Raw genomic sequence first — 12209 nt, 5'->3', positions numbered from 1 at the left:
TACGACATGTTCCCCTCAATGACAAATGCAGAAAAGTTAGTTCATGCGTTCATGACCTCAAGGCTAGATTATTGTAATGCTCTACTGGGTGGTTGCCCTGCATGTTTAATAAACAAACTACAGCTGGTCCAAAACGCAGCAGCTCGAGTTCTTACTAGAACCAGGAAGTATGACCATATTAGCCCCGTTCTGTCAACAATGCATTGGCTGCCTATTAAACATCACATACATTTTAAAATCATGCTAATTACTTACAAAGCACTAATTGGCTTAGCTCCCCAGTACTTGAGTGAGCTCTTAATGCACTATAGTCCTTCACGTCTGCGATTTCAGAATTTTGGCCAGTTGATAATACCTAGAATATCAAAATCAACTGCAGGCGGTAGATCCTTTTCCTATTTAGCACCTAAACTCTGGAACAGTCTTCCTAACATTGTTCAGGAAGCAGACACACTTTAAATCTAGACTAAAAACACATCTCTTTAACCTGGCATACACATTATCACATTTCTATTTCTACTCTATTTCTAATTCAGGAACACTTTCCATAACACCCGATCTACTTCCCGATGCATCTATGCTAATGTTAGTCTCTCTGTTTATCCCGAGGTTACCGTAGTCAGCCGGATCCGGTCCGTATCCAGATTAGATGGTGGACCTGCACCTAGACACGACCACAACGAAGCCCTGAATGTCAGCAGAGACCGTGCCTACTAGACAACGACAGCCATCGGAACAGATCCTCAGCAAAGTCCACGAGAACCAGACAGGTCCTCTGCACAGACCTATGACCAGCTTCGTCTCCATACTGGCGTGATGAATCCAATCTTCAAGAAAAAGGAATTGGAGGAAATATTGAATGCTATAATCCACAATCTGAATTCCGGCTTTTAGTGATGCAGCCTGAATCACAATCACACCGTGCTCCTTCGTTGGCCAGAGGAGAACTGATCCTGGTTTCTCCCAAGGTTTTTTTTCACCATTCTGTCACCTGATGGAGTTGGGGTTTCTTGGCATTGTCATCTCTGGCTTGCTTAGTTGGGGACACTTAATATTCAACAATATTATTGATTTGACTGCACTGACACTATTGAATGAAAACTGAACTGAGGCTAAGCTGGATGATCACGTCACTGTTTTCTGTAGAATTGCTTGAATTGATGATCTTTACAACAAAACCTGAATCAACACTGAACCGACTTCAGCTGAACAATGACACTATTTTCTTTTAGAGCTGCTGTACAGACGAAATGAACTGTTTGCATCATTGAATCACTTTCCTATTATCACTGTAAAGCTGCTTTGAAACAAACTGTATTGTATAAAGCGCAACATAAATAAAGGTGACTTGACTTGAAAATTCAGCTTTGCCATCACCGGAATAAATTATTTAAAAATATATGAAAATGTAAAAGTTATTTTATAGTTTAATTGTTATAATATTTCACCATATTTCTATTTATAGTCTATATTGATCAAATAAATGCAGCCTTGGTGAGTATAAGAGAATTTGTTCAAAAACATTTAACTGACCCCAACCTTTTGAAATATATGGCCCAAAGTATTAGGCCACTTTGTCAAAAGTTTTGTCAAAGCTGTCCAAAGGGGTCCAAATGTTTTCTGGCACCATTGCATGTCACAGACAAAACAGAATATAACTAAATTACCTTTTGTTACTCTCCGATGACTCTATTAGTGCCGAGTCCTTGCTTCGGCTATTCGAACTCCCAGAAGACTCATTGCCATGGGACTCATTTCCATGGGAATCATTACCGTGGGACTCGTTACCATGAGACTCTGTTCCACTCCCACTGGACCCGCTACTCTTCATATCCACATCCTCATGGAGGGAATGTTTCATCTTCCGGTTGTTATGGGGCGAAGCGGGAGGGTCTTGGCTACTGTCACTTCCTTCGGATGCCAGGCCAAGTTCAGCCCCCTCCGCGAAACTGCCCATGCGATGCAACGTTGCCATAGAACTGCAGCCGGCTGCCTCGTTCTGGCCCTCCAGGGAGGAGAACAGGTACGGTTTGGAATCTGAGTCCTCAGACATCGGACTGGGTTTGAAGAAGTGAAGCAAGGGGCAAGCAGATTACCTCATCTTCATGGTGAGGCGTTCAGAGGGAATTCAGACGAGCGCACGGTTTGCTATGGGAATAAAAAACAGACAGAACATGAGTCATTAAAATGAAATGCATTTTTAATTTGAAAACATCAGGAAATCTTGTCCATAAATCACAGTCAAACTAGACTTTGAGAGCGTACATTTTTTACGGAAATTGCAACATTCGCAAAATGACCTCACACTCGATGGGGTCTTTTTTACAAACATAACTCAACATATAACACATAAAAAATATAAAGATATGAAATCTACTTCACTTTAAGGCTTGCGTTCTTTCACGTTATACGAATTCGCAAGTCTGAGTACACGAACCTGAACTTTGTAATGCAGCGAAATGCAAAATTTTGCATGAATAGTTGTCAATGGAACGAAAAGTGTAGTGTGACTAACCCTTTAGACAAAGGTAGGGGATGATGCAATTAAGCACATCAAAAGAAACCAGGGAAAGACGGGACAGAGATAATCTGCATGCCATCCCTGTACAGGAGATCCAATCATGTCTTAAGTTGCAAAATATTCTCCTATAACAGCAAAAGTTGAAAGTCAAATTCATGACTGTTCATCACAAAGCCAGATGGTGCAAAGTAAAGCATGCAAAACACTGTGTGATTGTGGCGGGGGAGGCGTGGTTCAGCGAGGTCTGCGACGAGAGAGAGTGGAGAGACGAGCGGCGGTAAGTGGGTCAAGTGCAAAATGACTGACACCTGTGTCTCGTTGCAGTAATTGGCGTGGGGAGTCTGTATAAAGTCAGACGGGAACCAGCGTTCGAGGAGAGAGGGCTGAGGACTCGTGGGATCGTGGAGGAAAGAGGACTCTATTGACAAGTTACCGAGTACTTTGTACTGTGAATGAGATTTATGTTGTGAGCGCCTGTGGCGCGAGTGTGATCTGAGTTTATTGAATAAAATAACCACGAGCCTCAGCCAGCCGACCCCGGTCTCCTTCCTTCTCACACATACACACAAGGGAAATACAACAGTGATCAAATATTGTCTGAGGTCAAATCTACAGGCAGGTCGGCCTCTGTCTGGACCCAAAGAGCCTAAACTTCAAAGGTGGGCGATCCTGGTGTCCCCTCGTGTCCTTTAACTAAATAGATGTGGCATTTCGGCTTGTAAAGTTTAAACACTGCCTCCTTCAAAGGATCAATCCCAGCATGTGCACATGAAAGATGTTAGACAGGTGTCTGGACCAACAATAGGCCTTGACTGGTTTTTATCCCTTCATGTTGCCATGAAAATGGCTGGGGGAAAAATACACTCTTATCCCTTTGCTCTTAAAGAAATAAATAGTTGTCTGAACAGAGTAGTTAAGACTGAGCCAAGTTTCCTGGTTGGGAACTGAGATGAACCATATTAAGGAAAGACACCTTCAAGACTCTTTTACTCAAGAGCTAAAAATACACCTGTAAGATTGCCAGAGAGTAGAGTACGTTAGTGGATTACCTGTGTGACCAAGACCTGAATAGATTTACCATGCATGACAGATATACTGTTTGTAACATATATATACAAGAACACCTGTGTGAACTTGAAAGGAAATTACAAAATACAAATTACACTGGCACTAAAAATTACTTTGGGCCCAGTTGATTATCCTCATTGAAATTATTAAATAATTATGTGGCAATGCATATGTTTAAATAATAATACAGTGAATTGCACTTTAAAAATGCATTCTAAATTCAGATTGGATTAGCCACTTATAACAAATAATTTTGCAATATTAATAATTTACATTCATATCCCATGTTGCATGGTTGCTGGCCAATCTCTGCAACTTAATCATTACATGTTCGGCACATGTTTTTTTTGTCATTGTCACATGTAAATAAAGCAGTCCTACCCATATAAAAGTTACAGCAAAACTACTAACAAAATACCTGCCCTAGTGGTATATGTCAATGACTTTTTGATGCATATCTTGGTGCCCCACCCAAATCACACCTCGACACCTGTCTGACTTATTATAACCTTAATATGTCTGGCTGAGTGCCTACTGTAACCCACAGGGCGATGACACAACAACGCTAAACTTTGGATTTTCTGTTGCATAGTGACACACTGGCCAAAACTAAGTAAACATTAACAGAATGATTTAATTTGCCATATGACGCAAGCCAAATAAGCTTATGTAAACCTCAGCACGTGGAAACCTGGCTTTCAGCCTTTTAGTATGAATCTTTTAACTATAACATTTTAACCTAGAGAAAATGGCAGAGCCAGTCTTTATTGAAGTCAGAGTAAATGAGGTGCTCTAGACATGACCTTCAGATGACATTATTAGCCATTAACATGGATTTTATAGGGGCATCTTCATGTAATGTATAGTTGCCTTATTTTAGTTGTGCTTATTGTATTGTATTAATTTTATCCTATTGTGTTTTTTTTTTTTTTTTTTTTTTTTTTGGTGTACAGCACTTTGGAAACCTTGTGTTTGTTTAAATTGTGCTATATAAATAAAGTGGATTGGATTGGATTGGATTGCCTGGGGGCCATAAAGCAGAACACTGCATTTTGATATAATTACAGCTGACTTATATTGATATCTCTTTCTAATACAATAGGTGCTCATGGGAAAAGCACATTGGCTAACACATCAGAACTACAGTCTAAAAATCTATGATTAATAAAAATGAAGTGTTAATAATGAAAAAAATGTTTTCAAAGTAAATTAGGCTTATATCCATTAGACGTAAAACGTGGGCCTACATTTGAAATAATGTAGCATTGTTAAAAGACACACAAAAAAAATGATGCAATGATATTCAAAGCGGTCAAGCCAATAACTTTACGAGGCAAATTCATGTACCTTCCTGGCCTAAGTAAAAGTACCTTGCTAAAAATATAATGTCAAAGACCACTTAACAAGTTCAAAGTCACAATCTCACTGCTGATTTAGCACTTTTATTCCAGGCCACTGAGCTCAAAGACCAACAACTATACTATATATATTGTGGAATTGTGCTAAAACTTGGTGTAATTATCTGAATTCAGCAGTTCAAAATATATACAAGTAAAATTAGTCATCAATTTACTTTGGTAATTTAGGATGATAAAATCCTATCAAAATCATTCATTGCACAGTATATCTAGTCTTCAGCTTCTTTCATTGCATTATAAAAGACTTTGACATCAAAGCATTTACATTTGACTGTAGCATGTCACTCAACACCAAAAAAGAATAATCTACTGTTATGTTAACCAAGTAAGATCCGACAAACAAACCCTATGACATCCAACACGAACCACCCAACCTACCACCTTGCAGACAGTTTTATAACTCAGTATCAAGTTAGAGACATTTATGTAATTGAATGTGTAGCAATGGCACATGTTCTCCTACTTGCTTTATATAAGGACTGACATAAGTTTAAAGACAGCTCTGAAAGGAAATAGTTAATATTCCTTGGATGCTTACATTTTAACACAATTTTACACAATTAGCACAAATTAAAGTATAGGTGGTGACAGACACAAATATGCATCTTTTATGGTGCAAATATTTCTTAGACAAGGAAAACCTATCAATTCATTTCAAACCCCTCTGACACACTTCAGTACTTGCATTCGGTATTATGTATAATTAAATGTAAATAAGACATTTAACAATCAATCCTAGGATTGAACTCGGTTTAAGTTCAGGGTTTAAAGTTATAGGGTTAGTAAAGAGTTCATATTAGCTATCTTATATAAAAAGTTATAATATTGTTGTATGAAAAGTCTATGTATACAATGTAAAAAGACTGCAGACTAATGTGATTTTTCATCAATTATACCAGGAGGTCAAAACAATTCAACACACAATTAGTCTTTATTTCATAAAAAGGGATTTATTACCAAATGTTTTAACTCAAGTCTTGATATTAGGACATTATATTAGGACATTGAGTTTAACAGCCCTGAAAAGATTAGACACAGAGATTGATGTCTGTGTTCCATGATGCCATGATGTCATGATGTCAATCCTCTGTCACCAGGTCACGGCTTAGAGCACACTATTCCGGAGTAGCGTGTGTGTGGCGGGAAAACTGTTGTTAGGCTGTACTACACAATCTGTAGACACACATTTGTGCTTTTGGAGGGATACAATTTTGGAGCGGTACAGATTCATGAACTTACTGTGTTGCAATGCAGTACCACAATATACAGCCTATAGTTTTGTATACTTTTAGTTTGAGTATCAGTAGAACTCTAATTTTTCTAAAACAGGTTGAAGAGTGAAAATTGAACTGGTCTGATCAGGATAGTAGAAATCTTTAGCATTGAGCCATGATATTGTTTGGGGAAATTTTATTTTATTAACTACATGATTGCGACCTATTTCAGTCAGTACTTTGTTTCTAAATGTTGCTCTAAAGATGTGGCTTTCTTTGGAAAAGCAGAAAGCAAGCACATTTGTCATTAAAACTACCTACGCACATGCTGAATAACTTCCAACAAGCCAATCGCTGTAATGTGACTCACCAAAATGGATGTAATGATGTAGCTGCTTGAGTGTCGCCTGCACTTACATAATACTAAAGTCTTTCTGGTAGTCATATTCCAAAGTGCCCTTGTAAACAGCTGTTTGGTAATTAATGCTCTAACCAAATCTTTCCAAGAAGACACGTGTGATTGTGGTTACACAAGGGCAGGTGAGATTAGATTGTGTAAGTGTCTCATATTCCAGCTAAACCTTAATTCAGCATGTTTTATTTACTCTGTGCATTATCGCAATGCATAGCCGAGAATTCGGGACTTTTTGAGCTCTCTGAAACAACTTTAAAAATGGGGTTCAGACAGGAGAGCATACGAATAGTAATTTGTTTAATAAGAGTTCTTGTGGCTTCTGGGGATCTCCGAACCAAGAGCGTGCGTGGAAAGCAAAGAAACGCAAACCATTTATCGTGGTATACATTTTACTATACAGAATGCAACAGGAGTATCCAGCTGTAACTGGTTTTAGCCAACGCAGGATGACCTTACTGTGATATCGTTCTCACTCTCTCCGCCTAGGTAAAAAGCACTATCAATCAATTCCTTATCTGCACTCATGCTTGTCTATCTACTGCAGGTGTATGGATCGCCAACAGAGAGGGTGAAAGCAGCAAGACCAGGGCAGTGGCTGGAAAACCCCTCCAGGGAAATCGAAGCATATATTTGCAGTGGTTTTCTCATGCTGTGTGTGTGGGTCAGACTCATTTCTGAAAGCCAAGGGGAGGCTTTTCTCAAGTTATACTCTAATAAAGTCTAATGAGATTGCAGTGTATGAGATCCATGTCTATATATGATATTCTGTTTGCACTAGTCAATTATGTAATGCAGTAAAACCAAGTTTGCAAGCCAAACACAAAGCACTCGCTTTGACTGCCATTATATTCTTTACATGGACAACACTTTTTTCACAATTACAATTGTGCAAATAACCTAAATGTGCAATCAATAATTCTGCAACATCGTGCAACAGCTGTTTTTTTTTTTTTTGGCTTCAAATGCCAATATTAAAATTTATAATAAACCATTGTTATTTTATTCCATGATTAAACCTGTCCAATACATTAAATAGACATTATGTCGAACATCACATGTTCAACAAACAGGAAAACAGCAGGTCTCATTACATATGCTTATTGGAGAAAGCAGTATTGATGGTGATATATGGAATTTTAAGGTAATCAGCTTACCTAGTTTTAATAACCGCATGTTAGTGTGAAGAAGAAAACTAAAAAACACTTTTAGATATCAATCTGCATATGCGATGGACATCGGTTTTGCTCATCTTTAGTAGCTCCTTTGAAGGCATCTTGAGTAAAGCAACTCTATATTTAATATTTAACAGAATGTTTAACCTGTTTTACAGAATACGGAAGTTTGATGCGCAAAACCCCCATTAGTTGGTGGTCTTCTTGTTATCTTAATATGTCTTCCCTCATAAAGGCGAATCGCTCCATGTAGAATAAAATGACTTATGCTAAACCAATATGACGACATTCCGCATATTATGTGAATGAACATAATTTTAAACATAATACTATACATTTCTTTAAAGGTATGATTTAATGCAGAACAAATACTTTTAAAGCCTTAAAAAAATATCACAAAAAGAGGTAAGAACACAACACACTCAAATCTGGCAATAAAACTGTAGTTTAAAACAATCACATCCTCTGCGTAATATAATTCCATGACTGTTCTGTTCCTCATCTAATTTTCATCGAACCACTGCTCAACAAAATAAAGTTGCAACTTGGAAAGATAGCATCAATGAAAGCTTTGGCTTGATGGACTGTTCATGTAGCTCTAAGCCAGGAATAGTCTCTAAATACATAAAAATGCACCCGAGGACACTCTTCGTGCGTCATCACTTCATTCCTTCCTACTGCCTACTCTGCCCCAGCAGCCAATCCCATCCCAAATGCCAACGCTTTCACCCTATCCTGCTGAGCAACTCCTGATATCAGACACATCACCAAAAACTGCTCGCCCACACTTTCTCTTTTATAGCCAGAGTGAGAAGTTCAACAACGACCCATGTGGCCCTACAACATGTATTTAAAACAGAAGAAAGACGATGTTTCCACTCAGACAGATCACCCAAAGCACATCCTTTATTTCATGTGTTAAAGAATCCATTACAGATGCTAGCTACGCATTCATCCTTAATAGTGGTGTCCAACCGTCAGTGCTGCATGTGCAACCATTATTCCAGCATCACCAAAATTAGATCTAACAATTACATGTCTCTAGGATCTAATTTGGATCAAGCTCTTCAACATTCACTCCTGGTGAAGAAAATATATTAAATACGAGACAAGAAAAAAAAGCAAGAAAATTGGCATTCTACTTCCTGATAACATTTAAACAATGCAGCATCTGGCAAATCAAAGCAGATGTTGAATGAAAACATCTACAAGACTGTAAATTCTCAAAATGTACTTTAAACCTGTTTATTTTAAATGGAATAAATCATGATGTGCAAATGAAATTGCAAATTAGCTTATATCACACAAAAGATTTTGGGAAATGATTGCAAACAAATTGTGATGAATACAATTAGAGGTCAGCTTTGAGAAAAAGACCAGTTAAACAAAAACCAGGGATACAAAGGTGCTTCATGAAAAACAGCATAAGAAAGATCTCGACTACCTGATTTTCTTTCATTTTGTCGCAAAATGTTACTATATTATTGCTCAGCTCTTTATTTAAAGTTGGATATGTATGTCCAACTTTACCCACATATACCCGCATAGGGTGATATACAATATAGAAAATTTCAACTGCTTGCTTGTAAAGTCGCAAAACGTAAACTGCATTCTCACCCAGCTCAAATCTGCAAAATGCAAATAAGGGATGAAGATATTATAGAAAATAACACCATGATTTTCTATAAGGCTGCTTTGAAACAAAAAAGTTGTATAACTTTATGCTATGAAATTAACAGTTTGCCGAATCACAATGCACATGCAGAGTTTATGTGCTCATTACATTAGAAGCGGATTAAGGTATTTGGAGCACCTCTTGTAGGAGTAGGTCAGTTTTAATAGCCTGCAAACACCCCACTGCCCCCCTCTGCGTATCAGAGTTCAAGCTCAACTGACCCTGCATACACTGTGACATAAGTGGACAACTGCCAACTTCAGGCTATACTCTTTTAAAATCAATTTAAAGTCAAAGCTGCCATCATTTACTCCTCCTCATGTTGTTCCAAACCAGTCACCATTCACTTTCATTGTATGGCAAAAAGATTCAAATTAAAGTGAATGGTGACTGAGACTATAATTCTGCCTAACATTTCATTTGTGTTCTACAGAGGATATAACTATAGGTTTCCAGTATTCATAGAGTTAAAATGACCACATTTGGCAATGAATTTGATTTAAAGTTTTTGAATTAATTAATGTCAACTAGAACTTATGCAATAGGTGCCTCATTGTCATAAGTTTGATGTGTGCATCAGTGGCATGTGTTACAGCAAGGCATTATCTAACATGACTTTACCCGTGACAATTATACAGCCTGCAATGACATAATGTTCACATCCAGACCCATACGACAGTACAAAATGTTGAGATTCATTCATTTTGGGAGGGAAATGAGTGGCAGGCTATTTTAGCAATTATTCTTTTATTACAAGTGTATATTTTTGTTACGATTACTTCTCTTGTTAATTACTAGTAAGACATTTATGGTAACTTTTTTCCCATTTTACTTGAAACTATTCATTGGCAATGGTATTTATTCACAAACTATGACTTATTCCTCCTTGTATAACTATTCATTAGGAAATATCAAATATTTCTTAGTTACTACTATCAGTATTAGCATATATTGTAGTTATCCTATAACAAACTGAATAGACACTTAAACGTATAATTTATTAAATGCTAGTATCTATTCCAGTTGTTTATAGGACAATTTTTAAAGAAGTGACAACTTAAGAAGTCAGTATTAGAAGATTGAATACGTAATGAATAGCTGCAAGTTATTATTTAAAATTGGATTTATAACTAAAAATTTTACTACTAACAAAAATAGATACTAGTGAGTTAAGGAATAAATGTAAAAATGGCTTACCATGGCAAACGAGGCTATAGGCTGTTTCATAACCTAAGAGTTCGCTTTTTGGTAAAACATTTAGCAGTTTCATAGTCTCAGTAGGGTGCATTTAAAAAAAAAGTTATATTGCATTTCTTCGTTGAGGTAAACAAGGAGGACAAAACAGTAGTGATTTAAAGGGCTTTCCTCTGGAGCACTGACCGAAGATGACCTAATCACTGACACAGTTATGCAACGCGTACGTTTAATACATAACATACATACTTGACATATATATGACTGAACCGATGTATATCACATATGTTACAGTGTATCTGTAGGAACACCACTTTGTGTTTACGACAGAAACTTGTTTAAGAGAATTGGTCACATTGCCGTCAATGGAAATTGTTATAGCCTAGGCTACAACTCCTCAACAGCCAAGTCTTCTGAACAAAATGACTGTATCTTACCTGACAACTTACACAGTCTTCTTTTTCGTACAGGTTGGATGTCCCAAAGCAGGTCTCCGTCCTGTCCGGCTTAATAAAATATATTCCTGAAATTCCAGTCAAGCCTCAGCTCAGTTTGACACAGTTCACCGCAGACTGCTCTCTACTCTCACACACCGCTGCCCTGGATCTCTCGAGCTCGCAGCATGACCTGCATTCAAACTCCTCCCACCGTGCACTCCTATTGGGCAAACGCCGCGTATTTGCATGCAAAAAAATGCGGAAATGCCAGGAACGCGCTGTGATTGGCTCAGAGGGCCGCCAGTCTTTTTACATAAGTATGTCATACGCCTCACGTGGAGAACCATGACGACGTGTGTTGCGTATGGGCAAATCAGTAGTAAGAGAAAGCTAGTGAATGGGACACCGAAGAGGGAGAGGCTGTGGTTGGTCCTGGAAAGCTGAGTACGCCGACCGTTATACAAACGGTTATACAAGTGTGTGCACAGTCAATGTGGTCTCGCCCTGTATGAGTAAAACATGGCATGTGATCCTGTTATTATAGTATGGACGGACGTGCGTGGATGCTCGAAATTATCCAGTAACGTTTTATAAGTATATAAAGGGACTGTTTTCTTGCAGTGAAGTTCATCTATGTTAGAGTAATGTAGGCTACATATACACATAATATATAACCCTACTGCACTCTGGTTCATTTCAATCATTTTTTGCCATGTCATATAACACACAGGAGGCTACATAACATCTCATACAGATGCTATTGCATAACATCTCAAGTAGGCTATTCATTTTTTTACCCATAGTCAAACTGCATATTGCCTATGTTTGAGCTGCAATGTTGATATTTTACTGTCGCATTGAGCATCCTCTGCAACAAATCAATTTGCAGGGAGGCTTTTTATTTGTACCATGATATAAAAGGCTGTGTTTTAAAGCACTCTGGATATGTGAGTTTATTAGAGCCCGCAATAATAAACCAGTATGAGTAGCAAAAAACACTCTCTCTTTCTCTGTTTGGACTCTCTCCATCCCCATCTGTTAAGAGGAGTCATCTTGCCTTTTGCCAATAATTGTTTTTCTCTTCTCACATTCATT

At 37.8% G+C, this 12209-nt stretch overlaps 1 protein-coding gene across 3 annotated transcripts in view; it reads right to left on the bottom strand.

Moving 5' to 3' along the window:
• Nucleotides 1-11287, bottom strand: part of per2 (period circadian clock 2) — a 30377-nt gene extending 19090 nt beyond the window's left edge. For 2 of the 3 annotated variants that reach the window (XM_056253479.1, XM_056253481.1), the window contains exons 1-2: nucleotides 11115-11287; nucleotides 1668-2148 (exon numbers count right to left, since the gene is read on the bottom strand). In XM_056253479.1, coding sequence (XP_056109454.1) covers nucleotides 1668-2053 — 386 coding nt within the window. In that variant the 5' untranslated portion in view covers nucleotides 2054-2148; nucleotides 11115-11287. Of the gene's footprint in view, nucleotides 1-1667; nucleotides 2149-2515; nucleotides 2621-11114 lie in introns of those variants that run through there. The other variant, XM_056253480.1, reaches the window with a different exon arrangement.
• Nucleotides 11288-12209: the final 922 nt, after the last annotated feature.

This window comes from Rhinichthys klamathensis, unplaced genomic scaffold, assembly GCF_029890125.1.
Source record: "Rhinichthys klamathensis goyatoka isolate OS25496 unplaced genomic scaffold, OSU_Roscu_1.1 h1tg000105l_1, whole genome shotgun sequence".
Lineage (NCBI taxonomy): Eukaryota > Metazoa > Chordata > Actinopteri > Cypriniformes > Leuciscidae > Rhinichthys > Rhinichthys klamathensis.
Note: the sequence above shows the minus strand (reverse complement) of the source record. Positions and strands in the feature narration are given on the sequence as shown.